The sequence below is a fragment of the Bos indicus genome, chromosome 13 (genome assembly GCF_029378745.1).
Source record: "Bos indicus isolate NIAB-ARS_2022 breed Sahiwal x Tharparkar chromosome 13, NIAB-ARS_B.indTharparkar_mat_pri_1.0, whole genome shotgun sequence".
Classification (NCBI taxonomy): domain Eukaryota; kingdom Metazoa; phylum Chordata; class Mammalia; order Artiodactyla; family Bovidae; genus Bos; species Bos indicus.
This window is the reverse complement of record NC_091772.1, coordinates 6,877,879-6,895,119: the sequence shown is the minus strand read 5'-3', so window position 1 is coordinate 6,895,119 and position 17,241 is coordinate 6,877,879. Positions and strand designations below refer to the sequence as shown.

Genomic DNA, 17,241 nt, shown 5'->3' with positions numbered 1-17,241 from the left:
AAAAGGCAGCCGTGCTGTTAATATTTCCAGTTTCTTCCTAATTAAAATTACTTCAGTGACTATCTGTGTAAAGATGTTATTTTATACATACAAAGGCATATCTGTACACTCTACCTAAAAGTAGAATTGCTAGCTCGAACTGTATGTCATTTTGATAAAAGGAATCTATTCTCATTATTTTCAGATTTGTGAAAATTTGTGACTCTTCTTGCTTGATGAAATTTACTTGTAGTTGAAAGACCAGTACTCCAGCACTTTCCCAGTCATTTGTGGGCATGAGCAGGGTGGGGGAAAATTTGAGCTGGAAAAGTAGCAGAACTCATGGAGTCAGGAGATGACAACTGGTAAAAAGAGCATGAGGGACAGCATTACTGTGAAGCTGAAAGCCAAAGAAATTTGTGGGCAGGTCATCCAGGGTCAAGAAAGTATTGAGTTCTTCTTGGCTAGTGTATTATTATAAAGAAACATCAAACAAGTTAATTATGTATAAGAAGTATATGTTACAGGGGCTTCACTTGTAGCTCAGTTGGGAAAGAACATGCCTGCAGTGCAGGAGAGCCGGGTTTGATTCCTGGATCCGGAGGATCCCCTGGAGGAGGGCATGGCAACCCACTCCAGGATTCTTGCTTGGAGAATCCCATGGACAGAGTAGCCTGGCTGGCTACAGTCCATGGGGTCCCAAGAGTCAGAGATGACTTAGTGACTAAACCACCATATGTTATATAAGGTGTCTCTAAACAGAAAATACACACCAAATAAGGTTACTTCTTGAAAATTTTGTGAACAGAGGCTTGCAGGACCTTAACCTTGTATTTCCCTTGGGAGCAATGGCTCAGTGTTTGCTGATTCAGTGTTCATGGCAAACTTGCAGACCATAACTACCACAGATTACAGCAATGTATTTTCAAATGGTCATATTCCCACCAGTATTTTATGAGACTGTTACCTCCCTTCTCTGAGCCCCAGTTCCCCATCCAGGCTTTGCTGAGTTCCGCCATGAAAAGCAATGCTTGGCAGATGAAAAATTATCACTGTGAGTTCCTCTCCTGCCTCCCTGAAGTCCTCCAACAAGAAATAATTTGTTAAATTACTATTAATAGTGTATTAAATTATTGAATTGAGATATACACTAAAATAAGATTTCTTTTTAAAAGCATTTTATGATTTAAATAGTAGACAATTCCTGCTGAGTGTATCAAGCTATCCTGAACTAGTAACTAATTTGAATTGCTGTTATTAAAGAGTGTGTCAAGGACTTCACTGGCAGTCCAGTGGTTAAGACTCCATGCTCCTACTGCATGGGGCACAGATTCCCTCCCTGGTCGGGTAACTAAGATCCCATATGCCACGAGGTTGGGCAAAAAAAAAAAGTGTCAGTAAATGCACCTCCTTTTTTTGTTTATTTGTGAAAAGAGTGAAGGAAGACTGAATTTCTAGACATTGAGTTACTTTAAGAACTCCTAAACTCTATATCTGGAGAAGGCAATGGCACCCCACTCCAGTACTCTTGCCTGGAAAATCCCATGGATGGAGGAGCCTGGTGGGCTGCAGTCCATGGAGTCGCTAAGAGTTGGGCACTACTGAGCGACTTCACTTTCACTTTTCACATTCATGCATTGGAGAAGGAAATGGCAACCCACTCCAGTGATCTTGCCTGGAGAATCCCAGGGACGGGGGAGCCTGGTGGGCTGCCGTCTATGGGGTCGCACAGAGTTGGACACGACTGAAGTGACTTAGCAGCAAACTCTATATCTAGACACTTTATTGATAACTGTTTAATAGAAAAATATTTAATGTGGTCAATCATTATACCCAGTTTATCCTGCTTTATGAGTCTCATTTTTTGTGTGTGTTACATTTCCTTAAAGCAGGCTATATTTTCAGAGAGAATAATGTAGTTTGAAATCATCAAAATTGTGCCTTAAAAAATAATACACAGTGTTTTTATCCTTTACTTTCATGATTAAATTGACTATATTTCCATGCATTTTTTTCTTGGCTAATTCATGAACAGTTACCACCTTAACGTTTGGGGAATAAAGAGAGGTCACAGTGTTGGAAATACCTGAATTTTGTATTTAAATATAATTGCATTGGCACCACACTACGGAAGTTTGGTAAGACTTGAATGCCTTTGCTCTATTAGGCAATTTAGAATATCCCAGACCTTGCTCTGGACGTCAGGCTTTTTGAAGTTCAAAGCAGATGTGTGAGGAAGAGAAAGCATCTGGTGGAGAGAGCTTGCTTCACTGCCTGACACTGTTTTCTTGCACTGGTAGGCGGAGTGCTACAGAACAGGTCGGCCGTTTTCGAGCTATTAATGATGAGAGAGTGAGCTGCTATGTGAGGCGCACAGAGCTGCCTCTCAGGCCTCTGCCTTCCCCACGTGTCTGGCAAGGCCTTCAGAGTCAGGACAGCGGAGCCCGCAGTTGTGTCTCAGCCCACACAGTCTTCAGGCCTAATTAGCTCAGAGAGAGAGATGGATGGCTCAGGACCCGGAGGCTTGGTGTTGAGCGAGGCAGTTTTATTACCCGGGACTTGTGAAATTTTTGTAAAAGTGCATCAAAGCTTTAAAAATGCCTTTAAAACAGCATAGAGTTTTGCAAGTAAGTGCCTGAAGGTGACAGAATTTCATGTGTATCTCAGGATTTTTCTTTCTGTAACTGTTAGATATAATTTCAAATTTATGCAGACGTTTTGAGAATAGAACAGGGGTCACCTGTGATTACGCGCATTTGCTCTTTGTTTTCATTTCCCCCGTTTGTTTTTCCATTTTTAATTCTTCCTTCCATCCCTCTTCCCTTTACACACACATTTAAATGTGTACTCTTTTTTTCTGAATGACTTGAGAGCAAGGTGAAGAGTCTTTACTCTTAATACTTCAGTGCATATTTCTTAAGAACAAGCTTCTTCTAAGTAATCATAGTATAGTTAGCAAAATCACAGAGTTTAATGTTGATACCACACTATTCTCTAATCCATAGTCCGTTTTCAAAGTCCATTACTTATCTCAGGAATGTCCCTTCAAACACCCCCACCCCTATCCAGGCTCCATCCCAGAAGGACACATTGCCTCTAGTTGTCATATCGTCTTTGTCTTCTTTCTTTACTTTTGGACATGCTGCGCAGCTCGTGGGATCTTTGTTCCCTGACCAGGATTGAACCCGGGCCCTTAGCAGTGAAAGCACAGAATCTCAACCCCTGGAGCACCAGGAAATTCCCTGGGATGCATTCGTCGCCTTTAAATGGGAACAGTTTCTCAACTTTCTTTATATTTTTTGACTTTGACATCTTTTGAAGAGTTCAAGTCAGTTGTTTATTAGTGTTCCTATATCAGATTTGTGTGGCGTTTCCTCCTGCCATTCTGAATCTGTGCTTCTGGCGGGAACACTGCAGAAGTGGCGTGAGTCTCAGGGTGTCTGGTCCGGAGACGCGTTGTGTAGATTTGCCCCGACTCGGTGATATCAGCGTCCATCCCTTGATTAAGTGGGGTCCATCGCATGTCTCCACAGTGAACTTACCCTTTGCCCCTTTGTATTTCATAGGAATTTTCTGGAGAGATTCCATTGAGACTGTGTAAAAAGCATACTCCTTTTCAAATTTTCCTGGTTTTTGAAAGTGTGATGCTTTTCTAACTTTATCATTTCTTCTGTATTTATTCATTGACATTCAGCTTCAAGGAAGTGCCTTCTCTTCTCCCCCATTTTACTTATTCCTATTTGTTTGTATTAGTTAGACAGGCTGAGACCTGGGACCTAGGTCTTGTATGGGCTTGTTGATTTTAATTTTGTTCAGTGATGATAATTCTTTACTGTTATTATTTATTCTGATACTTAGATTGACACAGATATGGCCAGTTGGGGGTCTCTTCAGGCTGATCCGTGGGCCCTTTCCCAAGCTTTCATCATTCTTCGAGGACTTCCTCATCTTCTGGCACAAAAAAATGTTCCAGATTCGTTTAATATTTTCTCTGCCCAGGCCCTGGAATCAACACTTCTCCAAGGAACCCTGGTTCCTTTTCATAGAGAATGACATTTAAAAAACCTTGACCTAGAGAGTGTGTGTGTTTTAAAGGAAACTACGTTATGGAATATTACGTTTACCAAATCATTGTATACTGTGTGCATGAGTGTGTGTGCATGTGTGTGTGTTTAATGTTACAAGTTTCAAACAGAGGAGCATTTATTTTACATGTAATAATCATAAGTTTTGACAAGAAAGAAATACATTTTTCATTTCACAGTAAATAGCATTACACAGTTTTGAGTACTAAATCATCTTGACATTTATGAAGGAGCGAATGGAAAGTCGGGAGCCGAGTGTGTTAAATATAAAGCTATCTTTAACTGTTCTATTAAAAAGCAGAGATTTATTTTCCATCTGTGATCTGAATGTGCCTATTTGTATTCCCTTCCCTGGCAGTGGAATTTCTGTGGAGCCACACGACCGAGAGCATGTGTGTTGGTTACATGTCCGCCCAGGATGGGAAGGCCAAGGTAAGTGGGGAGAGCTGGGTGGGAGAGGGTAGGAGGGGCGGGAGGGGAATGAGCAGAAGGGCTTACAGACAGCGCGGGAACCTCCAACTGGCCAGATGGACACAGGGAATTTTTTTTAGCTTCTCTTGGGTGGTAGCTCTATGATCTTTATGAGAATCTGATAAAGAACAGTCACCAATCCCAAAGAAAAATAGCAGATCTTTTTTTGCTTTTGATGATGGAGCAGAGGAAATTAGGAAAAACCTTTTTTTTTTTTTCTACCTTATTCTTCTTTCTTGTGAATAAGAAGAAACTGGGACTGGGGAGGAGAAAGTGGGTAATGGGTTGATGGGGCTGGGTGGTTTTGTGGGGAGGATGGGAAGACCTCAAGGAAGCTGAGGCAGAGTTAGCCCAGCACCTGGATGCACCCTGCCCGTGTGAGGGCAGAGGCAGCCACGCGTGTGCAAGGGCTGCCTGTCTCGTGCTCCGGGTGGTCTGACACGGCATCCTCAGGGCAGGGCCAAAGGTCTGCACCCCATGTGGCCCGCGCCCCGCCGTCCCCCAGGGGTTACAGCGTGGCAGAGAAGCCCACGCAGCTCCTCTTGAGTTGCCTGGCCTCCCTGCCCTCACAGCGGGTGAGCCTGGGAGTCAGAAGCATCATTTGTGGATTTATATTATACCGGCCTCCTGTACTTGTTCATAAATTTTTTTAGAAACAGCTGTGGCCTACAATGTTTACTTGGCATTAAAGTACCTCAATTACAAAGCTGTGAAGCTGGGCAGCCTCTTTTCCAAAGGACATGATTTATTTTACACATTTGAAAATGCAAGTAAGGAAACTTCTGATGTAAACTGTTTGATATAGGTGGCATCATTAACAAATTAAGGTGACGCGTAAGAAAGGATAGTTTCTTGCTTCTTTGTCATGGAACACCCATCCAGGCAGGCCTCTGAATACTGTCCAGCACGTTGGTAGCATCACAGGGCTTTGTGAGGACAGCGTGTGTTTGTGACAGTATTATAGAGATCACCCCCACCCTTGTCTCAGTTCAGTTCAGTTCAGTCGCTCAGTCGTGTCCGACTCTGCGACCCCATGAATCGCAGCACGCCAGGCCGCCCTGTCCATCACCAACTCCCAGAGTTCACTCAGACTCACGTCCATTGAGTCAGTGATGCCATCCAGCCATCTCATCCTCTGTCGTCCCCTTCTCCTCCTGCCCCCAATCCCTCCCAGCATCAGAGTCTTTTCCAATGAGTCAACTCTTCACATGAGGTGGCCAAAGTATTGGAGCTTCAGCTTCAGCATCAGTCCTTCCAATGAACACCTTTGTCTCACAGCTGCCTAATATAGTATTTGGATTGTACGCATATATTTATTTCATATGAGTATGCAGGAAGATTGTTTTGTTCCATAGTATAAGGAGAATTGAATTATAATGGCTCATTTAAAAAAGATGATGAGTTTAGAGCAACACTAAAATAATTTTCTGTGTTGATGGAAATGTTTTGTGTTTATATTGTGCTGTCCAATAGGATACTCACTACATACAGATTCCCTTGAGCACTTGAATGTGGCTGGTGTGCTTGAGGAACAGAATTTAAAATTTTATGTAAATAGCCATGTGTGGCTAGTGGCTACCATATTGAATAGAATGGTATAAACAATGAGTGGAAATTAGCACAACGATGTAAAGCAGTTCTCTTCCAATTAAAAGTAAAGGAAAGAATAACAAGTGGAAAAGTGACTTTAAATATTTTCAAACATTCAAAAAGAAAATATTCTTTTCTTCCCAATGGCAAAAAACAGTTGTTATTATTATTATTTTATAATAAGCCTGGTAAGCCACAAAAATCCTTAACTGGCTTGCGGCCAGTTAAGCTTCTCCCGCCCCTGACATGTAGAATCTGAGCTAAGATCGCTTCTTAACAACATCAACAAAAAGACCTGGAAGAGGTGCACCTCAGTACTGAAGCCTGTCTGCTGGGGACGGTCGTGTCCTTAAGCCTGTATGTGGAGTGTGATCCCTGTTATCCTGTTATAAGGTCCCTGTTGTCCCTGCTGGTGGCCCCCTGAAGACACCTTGCTATTTAACATGAAACATGGGAGGAAAGAGCACGACTCGAGGCTGCTTGGCTTCCAGTTGCATCGCGTGACATCTGGTGGGCGTGGTTTGCATAATGGTAGTAAATCCTGCAGCTGGTGGCATCGGTGGGCCACAGACAGGGCCGCTGCTTTCGCCTCACTCGTCAGTCGCGTGTTTGAGCCTCCTTGCCGGGAGTTCAGGCTTCTCCCTTTCTTCCTCCCGTGGCTACAGATGCTTCCCCGCAACCCCCAAGCAAAAAACAAACAAAAAAACCCCGAAGCGCTAAAGCTTTGGTTGTTGAATTCTATTGATGAAAAAAAAAAAGAAAGAAAGAAACCAACAAAACCAAAAACTCTCTCTTCTGTCATAAAGCCTGGAATTTTACTGCATTGCAAGTATGGCAAAATTATAGATGAGAGATTGAGCTCAAAAGAGAAAAGAGGGGCTACAGCAAAGTTTGTATTCTTTTTAAGAGAGAAAGCCTTTGGCCTACTGGCCCTGGTTTCCTTCCTTCTATGAAAGAATTATTGAATTAGTGGCATATACCCACTCAGCATGATGACAGTTTGTGAAACATGCTCTCATGTATGTTGCAAACTGTGGTGGCAAAATGAGAAAGGAGGCATCTTTAAAAACTAAAACAATAGCCATAGTATTTTTTTTAAATTTAAAAGCAACTTCTGGAAAAAAAAAAATATTTTTAATTTACTCTGCCTTCCAAAAATTACCTCCTTTCTGCTTGTTACCAAACTCAGAAACTAAAATCACTTTGCCATTCAAACATTTTATATAAGCTAATTATATTTAATCCAAGTTAAGACCTTGAATTAAAGTTCACCCAAAAGAGTACTATTTAGAAAAGGCTGGATAATAACTAATACCATTATAACCAGAATCCATACGTAATTTGAACAAATAGGAGTAAGTTCTTTTATAAGTTTCTTTTTTTAATAGAATGTTTTTGCAGTTATATACCTTAATTTAATTTCTAAATCCCTACTGTTGCATAAGTTAAAGAGATTTCTTTTTAACTGAACCAAAATTAGGGCATTGATACCAGCTGAATCTAAAAATCAAATTGCCAGTATCCTACCCAAGACGGCAGACAGTTAACGAATGGTTTCTAATAAACAGCTAGTGTGCATGCACTAATGTAATAAAAACAGATGTTAAAATTGGCATGCGACTTATTCGAGAATGATAAGTAAAACCTAGGTTTCTTTTACGATGTAGAGGTCATTTTTTTTTTTTTTATAACATAGTGAAAATACCGTTATAAAAATTCATCCTTGAGGAGGAGCAAGCTATTTTATGGTCTTAAGGTGTTGCCCCAAGGTTCTTATTAGTTTCAGGGAAAAATAATAAGTATATAATGGAAAAACCAGGCAACAACTTGACCACGTGATCAGAATTAATGTCACCGTGAGGGACAGATGGACATCACGTGCCTCTGGATGTGAGACCCTGAGAAAGACACAGCATCTCTTTCGCAGTATCCCATCTGGAAGTGTACCATCTGAACCTAATCACAAGGAAACATTAGAGAAATCAAAAATGAAGATCATTCTCGGAAGAAAGAAAAGGGGATTATATTCTTCAAAAATGTCAATGTCGTAAAAGACAAAGGCTGAGGAAATGTTCCAGATTAAGTAATATTAAAGGGCAGTGACAACTAGCATATGTGGTAACTGATCCCATGCTGGACCCTGGATGGTAGGGGGAAAACGCTAAAAATATGCTCTTAGGTCAGTGAACAAAAGGGGATATAGGTAGTAGATGTTATCATTTTAAAATATCTTTGTACTGTAGTATGTAGGGAAATATTCTTACTCTTAGGGAATATAAACTCAAGTATTTAGGGGTAAAGGGCCATAATTATACAATGTCTTCTCAGTGGTTCAGAAAATATTGTTATGTGGATGGATGGACAGACAGATGTGTGTGTGTGGCTCAGTCGTTTCTGACTCATGTGATCCCATTGACTGCAGCTCACTAGGCTCCTCTGTCCATGGGATTTTTTCCAGGCAGGAATACGGGAGTGGGTTGCCATTTCCTTCTCCAGGGTATGTTCCCCACGCAGGGGTCAGACCCACGTCTCTTGTATTAGCAGGTGGATTCTTTACCACTGTGCCACCTGGGAAGCCCTGAACAGACAGATGGTAGATCACAAAGCAAATGAAGTAACATGTTAGCAATAGGTGAACCTGTGTGAAGGAGGTGTGGGTGTTCCTTGAACTATTCTGTATATTTTTGGAATAATTTTCAAATAAAAAGTTTTTAAAAAATATCACCCTTGGCTATTATGGCACATTCGCTTAGTGTTGCAGTTGAACAAGCATCGGAATGGGTGCAGCACTGGGCTGCCAGATCCTGGGTCCACCTCCCCCTCTTTTCTTGCAGGCTGTATGGCTGGGTGGTCACTCTCTCTGGATTTCAGAGGCCTCACGAGTAAAATGAGAGCAAGAAAACCTGACTCTGCCCTAAGTCCTTCCTGGGTCAGACTTGATAGGAACAAGGAAACAAAATCTAATGTCTGAATACAGATGAGTTAAGTCCTTCGTATATTATGGATATTGTATATATTATGGCCCTTCATTCCTAGATACTTGTTTGCCATCTGCAAAATTCTAAATTCTACATTCCAGATTAATTCGCATATATGTCACTATTCAGTTTTTGGTAGGATTTTTGCAACCCCAGATGTAGTATCTACTATGACTTGTTTTTATGAAGATAGTTTCTGTGTCTTTTAAAAAATCTCAGTAAATGTCTGTGTAGAAGGGATAGCACAGATAAGGTTTCTGAGAGTTTTTCACTAGGCTTAACTTGCCTCTCAAGGAAAGGTATGCAGGAAGACTTAAATATAAACATGAGGAACTCAAGATGGGGGCTTCTAGGTGGCTCAGTGGTGAAGAATCCACCTACCAATGCAGGAGACACGTGTTTGATCCCTGAGTCGGGAAGACCCCCTGGAGAAGGAAATAGCAACCCACTCCAGAATTCTTACCTGGGAAATCCTGTGAACAGAGGGACCTGGTGGGCTACAGTCCGTAGGGTTGCAAAAGTCAGACATGACTTAACGATCAAACAACAACAACACAAGAGGGAGTTACCACGAGAAGTGAGAAAAAGACTTCCACTTCCAGTTAGGATGAAGAAAGTCAGAGGAGACTGTTGCTCCTATTCCCAATAATGAGAGTGAGCTGGATACAACTATAAAGTCATGGACTTTAAAAATTATCCAAAGAGCTGAGTATAGTAGAAAAATTTAAATGAACTAAACTTCAGAAAGAGATAAGACTTTTCCTAGGAAAGAAAAAAGCTCTGACTGCTTCATTCCTGGCAGAGCAATAGGAGGAGGGTTTTTAAAAGATGTCAGCAAGGCCGTGTATAAAGAGACAATGTGATATAATAAGAGAACAGGCTTCAGGGTTAGCCAGAGGTGAATTTCACTCCTGAGGCTCCTGCTTTATAACCCAGGACAGGTTACAACACCAACTGTTGGTTTCCTTATCTTTAAAATGGGACTATTACTGGTGCTTTCGTAGTATTCTGAATATTAATTGAAAATAAAACCACAGGGCATATAATCGAGCTGTTCATACATGTGCTGTGATGGGTAATGGCGGTGCTGGGAGGACGGAGTGACGGCAGAAGTGGTGAGAGTCTCTCAGGGCTGGCGCCTTGCAGCTCCGCAGCCTCGTTTACACTAACTGTGCTTCCAAGGTGCCATCCACATCTCCTACCACAAGACTGATACCTCCTATGTTTTCACGCTGATCCCCTGGTGGAGATGGTCAGGCTTATTCCTTTTTGACAAAACGTAATTCTATTATAAACCAACTGACAAGTGAATTCAGAGATTCCAGAAGAGGAAAAATAAAATTGTTTGAAGCTACAAGAATGGACACACACGTACACACACACTCACCCCTGCAGTTCAGGCCAGTATGGTGGTAATGGAGCCCTTTTACAAAGCTTTCTGACTGGCGTCTACCAACTTGACAGCCTTACAAACAGATTTTGAAATGAAACCTAAGTTGCCTGCAGCATTTCAGTTAAGCTCACCTAACTGAATAATTTTGCTTTTAAAAGTAAGAGAGAAGAATATTCTTTACTGGCTACTGTTGAGTGTATCTTGGGCGAATGCAGGCAACCTTCTCAGATTCCCCTGAGCTCTAGACAGTGGAACATCTTTAGGTGGGTTGACCGTGAATTCTTAAAATGGACTTCAGTTCCATGGTAGTGGCCAGTGACATTCAGCCACTGGGTGGATTTATTGGACCATATTTTAGATTTATGAAGAACCACTTAGATACAAGTTGGCCTTGGTCTAAGCCAAATATTAGCTGCTTTTGATAGTCTAGTCCCCATATTACTCAACAGCTGAAAGAGTCTGATCCCTGGCAGGAGGCCATCTGCCCTGGGATGGTGTTAGGCGCCACCAGCAAGCTCTGTACTAGGGAAACATCCCAGACAGCTACGTTTGGCAAGTGCGCTTACGGAACAGAAGGAAAAGTGGCTAATCAGTGATTTTACTTGTACCTTCTGAGCTTGCCCAGAATTTCAAATATAGAAAGTTGTATTTCTTTTCCATGCTCTTAGGACTGCCAGGAGGATCCCATTGGGTCTATTTAGAAAGTCCTTTAGACAAACAGGAGAAGACTGTAGAAGGTTGAATATGTGAAAAACAAACTTTAAGACAGAAGTTTCCTCAGCCTCAAGTTTGCTTCTCAGAGTTGTTAGCTTTATTTTTCTTGCCTAATTAGCCTCATGCCATCAGTTTCTTCCAAATGATTCATTTGACAAAGCTCCAAAGCAATAAATAGAATAAACACAAAGAGGGAATTCACCATGTTGGCAAGAGCATAAATCTTCTCAGAGTTATTAACCATATTTATCCAAATAAATCTCATTTTAATCGTGGTGTAGGGTTGGATCTCTGCAAAGATAAATATGTCTGTTGCTTGGACTTGTAGACACTCCATGTTAGTTGCAAGGTGGTGAGTAAGCCTTTTTGTTTTTTATTGTAGCAGCATGGGGATAATGAAAGCGTTAATCTCCCTGCCTCTATGTACGTGCATGGTCATCAGTTTACATAGTCCCCATCAGGTGTGAACGCAGCACTGGAATGTCAGCTTGTTACCCGCTAGTACCCAACGTTTTAGGTAAATGGGTACCTTCCGAAAGCAGACACATGCCTGCTGTTTACCCACAGGACAACACAAAGCTGTGAGATGGAGCTGAAACAGGCATTCACGAGAACTATTGGCCTGATTACTCAGTAAGAAGTGATTACAGGATGGCCTTTTCTTTCTCTTGGTTCAAAAGCAGTGGACAAATGAGGAAAGAAATCTTTTCCTGTTTTTTCCGATCCTAAAACAAAAAAGGCCATAATCTTGGCCATGCCATTCTTATTTCATGTTACCTTCCTAACTTAAAGCATGGCATTGGTTTCTTTGGTTGTAAGTATTCAGTGTCACCCATTGGTTATATGTTGTAAGAACTCTCATTACATTATTTTATTAAGAAGGTGAGTAGTGAGAGGAACTGAATTTACAGGCATGCAGTGTACTCGGAGGTTCTAATGGCCCTGCCAGACCCTGCATACATGGGCATTCATTCCATAGAGATGTCTTCTACGAGTGGCTCCACGTTGAAGTTGAGGGTGAGATTTTGAGGCCAGATGGTTTTTTGGATATACTATTTAATCCTCACTGTCCCTCCTTCCCTGTAACCTGCAGAGTTGAGCTCAAAAGCTGGCTTCAGCAACACATCGCTTTTTTTAAAAAGTTGAAAATATTACCTAAAAAATTTTTGGACTTATACAAAATAGAAATTTTGTATAAAATCTTTATACAAGATTTAAATGTTTTAAGTTTTCTGTGAAAGTACAGTTTTCTTCCTCCTGACTTGTTTTCTCTTAAGAGTATGTTTGGCCACACTGCGACCCACTCCCTACATAGCCATGATTAGCTGGTCCCAAGTGGTGGCCTCCTGTTTGGTGGGGCCTGGACATTCCACTCTGCCAGTCCTATGCCTGGCCTGCTTCACTCACAGACATCAGAAACTGACCTCTGTTGTAGATTTTGAACCCCAAGTGAAGTCTAACTGCTAGAATGCATTTTTATTTTAGTACCATTCATTCAAATAATATAGTTTCTGTCTTTTTTTAAGTCTTCAACTTGGAGTGTCCATTCTGTCTAATCCTAAGGATTAAAATTCTTCTCTGCTGATTATTATGTATAATTTTTTATGTCTTGTAAGTAAAGCAGTGCTGTAAATTGGTGAAATTTTAACATTTTAGTAATAACTAATTGAGACATTTGGATATGGTTGAGCTACTCTTTCTATTTACATTCCTTTCAAATACTTCTGTGGTACATATGGCAATTTACTTTTATGCTCTTGAGCTGTCATCACTGCACTGTACATGTTTGGACTGTCCTGTCTGCTGCAGTGTGAAGAGATGAAAAGAAATGTAGAATGAGGGTTGTATTAACACTTTGTTATTAGGAGATGCTCAAAGTACTTGGAAACAGCTTTTTCTTCACTTGAAAATTAATTATATTTTAAATATGCTTCCTATAAGGGATGAAAAGCCCAATAATCCCCCAACTTCTTCCATTGATAGGTCTTGTGTATATTATGGTAAAATTCTGAACAGTTAGAACCTGCCAACAGTTAGAACCTGCTCCGTTAAAAATGGAAGATCTTGGCAAAACAAGCTCTTACTAGGCCATTAGTAATAAGCCCCAGTAGCCCCTGAATAAAACATGCTTCCAACCCAAATTCCTATAAACTTGCAAAGCCAGTTCAGACAGGAAGGACCTGGTCTTTAATGTGATAACCTCTTATGTACAAGTTCCTGAATCTTGCAATTTATGTTTTTGTTCATTAGGCCATACATAATTGGGGCAGAAAAGAAATAAATACAATCTATAAGGTTTTCACCATCAAAGATGACAAAAATCCATTTCTTCTTAACCTCAGTTAACCAGTAGTAGAGCTAATCTGGGATTTATTACCGTATTTAATAATGATTAACTAGGAAAGAAGCCTTGATTCCTTGGCTTTGAGATTTTAGCTATTAAAAAAACTCAGTTTACTTAGGAGTAGAATTTTGATGAAATATAGCAGCTCGTTTTTTAAAATGAAATATTTATTAAACAAATACTGTTGAGTGCCCATTATATTCAAGTGCTTTCCTGGGAACATAGTGGTGAACAAAAAGCCAAGAATCCTTGTACTCCTGTACTTACACACTAGTGGGGGAAATACTAAACAAGATAAATAAGGCACAGACTATGTTTGTGGTAAGTGCTAGAAAGACGCGTCAAGCTGGGAGGATTTTAAGAAGTGTGAGGTTTCCAGTGTGAGAGTCTTGGGAGGTTTATGGGAGCAAGGCAAGAACATTCCAGATATGAAGAACAGCAAGAGCAGAGGCCTTCGGGCAGGAGTGAGCGTTCCCGATGTGATGAAGGCACAGTGACAAGCCTGGTCTTAGTGTCACAGTCTTAGTGGAACTAGACCTTGTGGGTTGTTATTGGTCGTAGTTAGGATTTGGGCTCTTCCCCTGAGATGGGAGCCATTGGAGGCTAGGGAGCAGAGGACTGAGAGTGTCTGATTTACTTTGGAAGAGGTGACTCCCGCTGCTTTCTGAAAGGGAGCCAGCAGGAGAGCCTGTTGCCACTTGTGTGAGCAAGAGTGATGAGCTGGACTAGAACATAAGCCGTGTGCAGGTGCTGAGCGCCAGCTGGCTTCTGCACCCATTTTAAGATGCAGCCAGCAGGGTCTGTCACTGGGCTGGGTGGAGGTATGAGGGAACTGGAGAAGGCAGTGCTGAGAATGGAGCTGCCGTTTACCAAGGTGAGGAGGAAGGTGAGGAGCGAGGAAGCAGGCTTGAGGGTGTCAGGAGCGAGGACCAAACTGGAGATGCCTATCTGAGAATCTCAGCACATAAATGCTAAAAAAAAAAAAAAACCCAAAAAACAAAACTGCAGGGATAGACGAGATCACTAAGAGAGACCAGAGTCAGGAGAAAAGACTTCCGAGGAGGTCCTGTGTTCGTAAGTCAGAGGAGTGAAGGACCTGGCACAGAGGCTGAGAAATGGCCACAGAGGTTGGTGGGGAACTGGGGGACTGTCATAGAAACCAAGGAGGGGAGGTCTCAATATTTCAAGGTGAAGAGGGCGATCCAGCTTTATCAGCTCCTGCAGTCTGGGCCCATGAGGTTAGGTCTGAGGACAGACCATTGGATTTAGCATTTGGAAGGCATGGCTCACCTTGGGAAAGAGCCATTTCAGTGCAATCATCAAAGCAAAAAACCTGAGTGGAGAGGGTTTAGAGAGAAATGGAAGGACAGAATCTGAGGAAATAGGAACAGGCAAGTCTTCTAAAGAACTTTGCTGGGAATGAAAAGAAATGAAGTGGCAGCTGGAGGGTGAGTTGGGTCTGGAGAATTATTCTCTGTCCTCTTTCTCCAGTGTAACCAGGGGCTTCACTTTATGTCCAGAACACTTCACAGATGTTTCTCTACAAAATGAGGAGAAGTGGCCCAACTCTTGAGTCCTGGGATACCCCAACACTGAGTGGTTTGGGGAGGTGAAGGAAAACCAGCAAAGGGATCTGAGGTCTCAGTGTTAGGGCAGAGAGAAGGGAGGTTCCCGTTCAGCCGGAATTGAAGGGTGGCTTCCATTGACATCTAGGATGAGCTGGCCTGTGGCGTCCACAGTTTCCTTTATTGGAGGGTGTCTGACCTTCACCTGCTCAGGTGCCTGCCCGGCTCTAAGAAACATGGACTGGGCTGACATTCGGCCGGGCTCCCTTTTTTCCAGAGAGCCACTCCTGGGACCAGCAGAAGCCAGCCCGGGAAGCCCTGCCCTCTCTCATTCCAACATTTTCATAGTTCTTTGGGTCAGATCAATAAGTCAGGGAGCAGATGGTTTGGATGAGGAGAATTTTCTTCAAAGAGTCTGTTGGTGGTTTTTATTTTTGCCACTCCCTAATTCCTCACTGACAGATCAACTGAAATTCTCAGGAAGTAGTTCCATTAGACAAATAGTAGTTTCACTCTTTATGATAGTTTCAACATTAGCCTTTCATTTCTTTTCAAATACAAGATAGTCTTTTCAAGCTATAGTAAAAAAAAAATCCGTGTTATCTGTCAGCTTACCAAGCAGAAGACCATAACTGCCATTCTGGGCTTTCACTCACTACACGTCATCCAGGCGCTGAGGCTTCCTCGTCAGGGTCTCCAAGAAGAGGCCACCTGCTGGTTTTTACTTAGGAAATGGTGGCCCAGAGATTCCTCTGACAGAAGCAGAGGCAACCCCCCAGCCTCCATGCTGCCCAGGGGCCTGCCAGGCGTGGCCGCATCTCCTCTGCTCAGCTCAATACCTCCTCCCATTGGAAGAAATATCTGAAATACAAAGTTACGTATATGAGGCCACAGAGCTACCAGAGGTCAAGCCAAGATTCAGGCCAGGCGGTCTGAACCCCAGAACCAAAGCTTCTAAACAGGTCATTGTCAGGAGAGGCCCAAGCTGGAGATGTATATTTGGGAATCTCAGCATACAAGTGCTTTCATAAAATGAAGGACTGTATGAGATCGCTAAGGGAGTGACCACAGATGGGAGAGAAGGGGCCTGAGTCCTCGGGAGCTCCAGTGCCATTAGCTCGGGGATGTGGGGGGCCTGCAAAGGGGACTGAGAAGTTGTGGCCACAGAGGCTGAGGAGAAACAGGTGAGTTTGGGGTCCTGGAAACCAAGGAGAGGGGTATATCAAGGAGAAGATGCTGTCGATGGGTTCTGTGTGGGTCCGTTATTTTGTTCGTTCTTTCTCGGCAATGGTCAGGAGTGGACTGGGGACACAGTCATGCCTCCTGCAGTGGGTCTCCAACAGTAAGAAAGGACACAGATTAATTCCTCAGTAGGTTATGCTGCCTCATTAAACGCCAGCTAAATCACTCTGCTACATAATTAAGAAAATACAGAAGAAAGAAAAAGAAAGGTGATCCTGGCCCTGAGTGAATCCTGGAGTGCAGCGAGCCGCCCCACGTTAACCACTGTCAGCGTGTTCGTATATTTCCTTCGGCTTCCGCAGTTGTGATTTTGTTTTTTTTTACACAGTTGTGATCGTTTGGACTACGTGGAATGACACGTTCTGATTTCTTCTTCTTTTTAAATGAATTTTTAACAGAAAGGTAGTCATGTTCCTATTTGAACATTTAAAGAAGAATGAAGACTGTTTTAAAAATCAGAGTAAAGGTCTCTAGAGTGTCAGAATGCACGATTAACATGATGGTGTCAGCAGTGTTGCCATGTCATCTGTATGATGTGTCTGCTGTCCCTTTTCCCTGACTGCCTTCCTCTTTATCCAGGAGGTAACCTAAGGCAGGCTTTGTTCCTGAAGACTTGGGGGTTCAAAGCCTAGGTGTGGAAATCCAGCTTCCTGGCCCCCACCCGCAGATATTCTGATGTAGATGGCCCTAACACCACTGTCTAAGAGGTCCACTCTTAAGTTAGGCTGGATCTAAAAGAAAGGTGGTACAATTGGGATTTCAATTACTTCTTACAAGCACTGTTTAAAAAAAAAAAATCTATAACTGAATTCTAGGAAAATTTAAACATGTGGGTTTTTGAAAAAAAAAAAAATTAAACAGCCTTTAGAGGGCTTTTCTA

The 17,241-nt window shown here is 42.2% G+C and overlaps 1 protein-coding gene across 7 annotated transcripts in view; it reads left to right on the top strand.

Annotated features, from left to right (window-relative positions):
• Nucleotides 1-17,241, top strand: part of TASP1 (taspase 1) — a 318,545-nt gene that overhangs the window by 229,477 nt on the left and 71,827 nt on the right. For all 7 annotated transcript variants that reach the window (XM_070800705.1, XM_070800706.1, XM_070800702.1 and 4 more), the window contains one exon: nt 4,423-4,496. In XM_070800705.1, the coding sequence (XP_070656806.1) occupies nt 4,423-4,496 (74 nt within the window). The remainder of the gene's footprint in view (nt 1-4,422; nt 4,497-17,241) is intronic.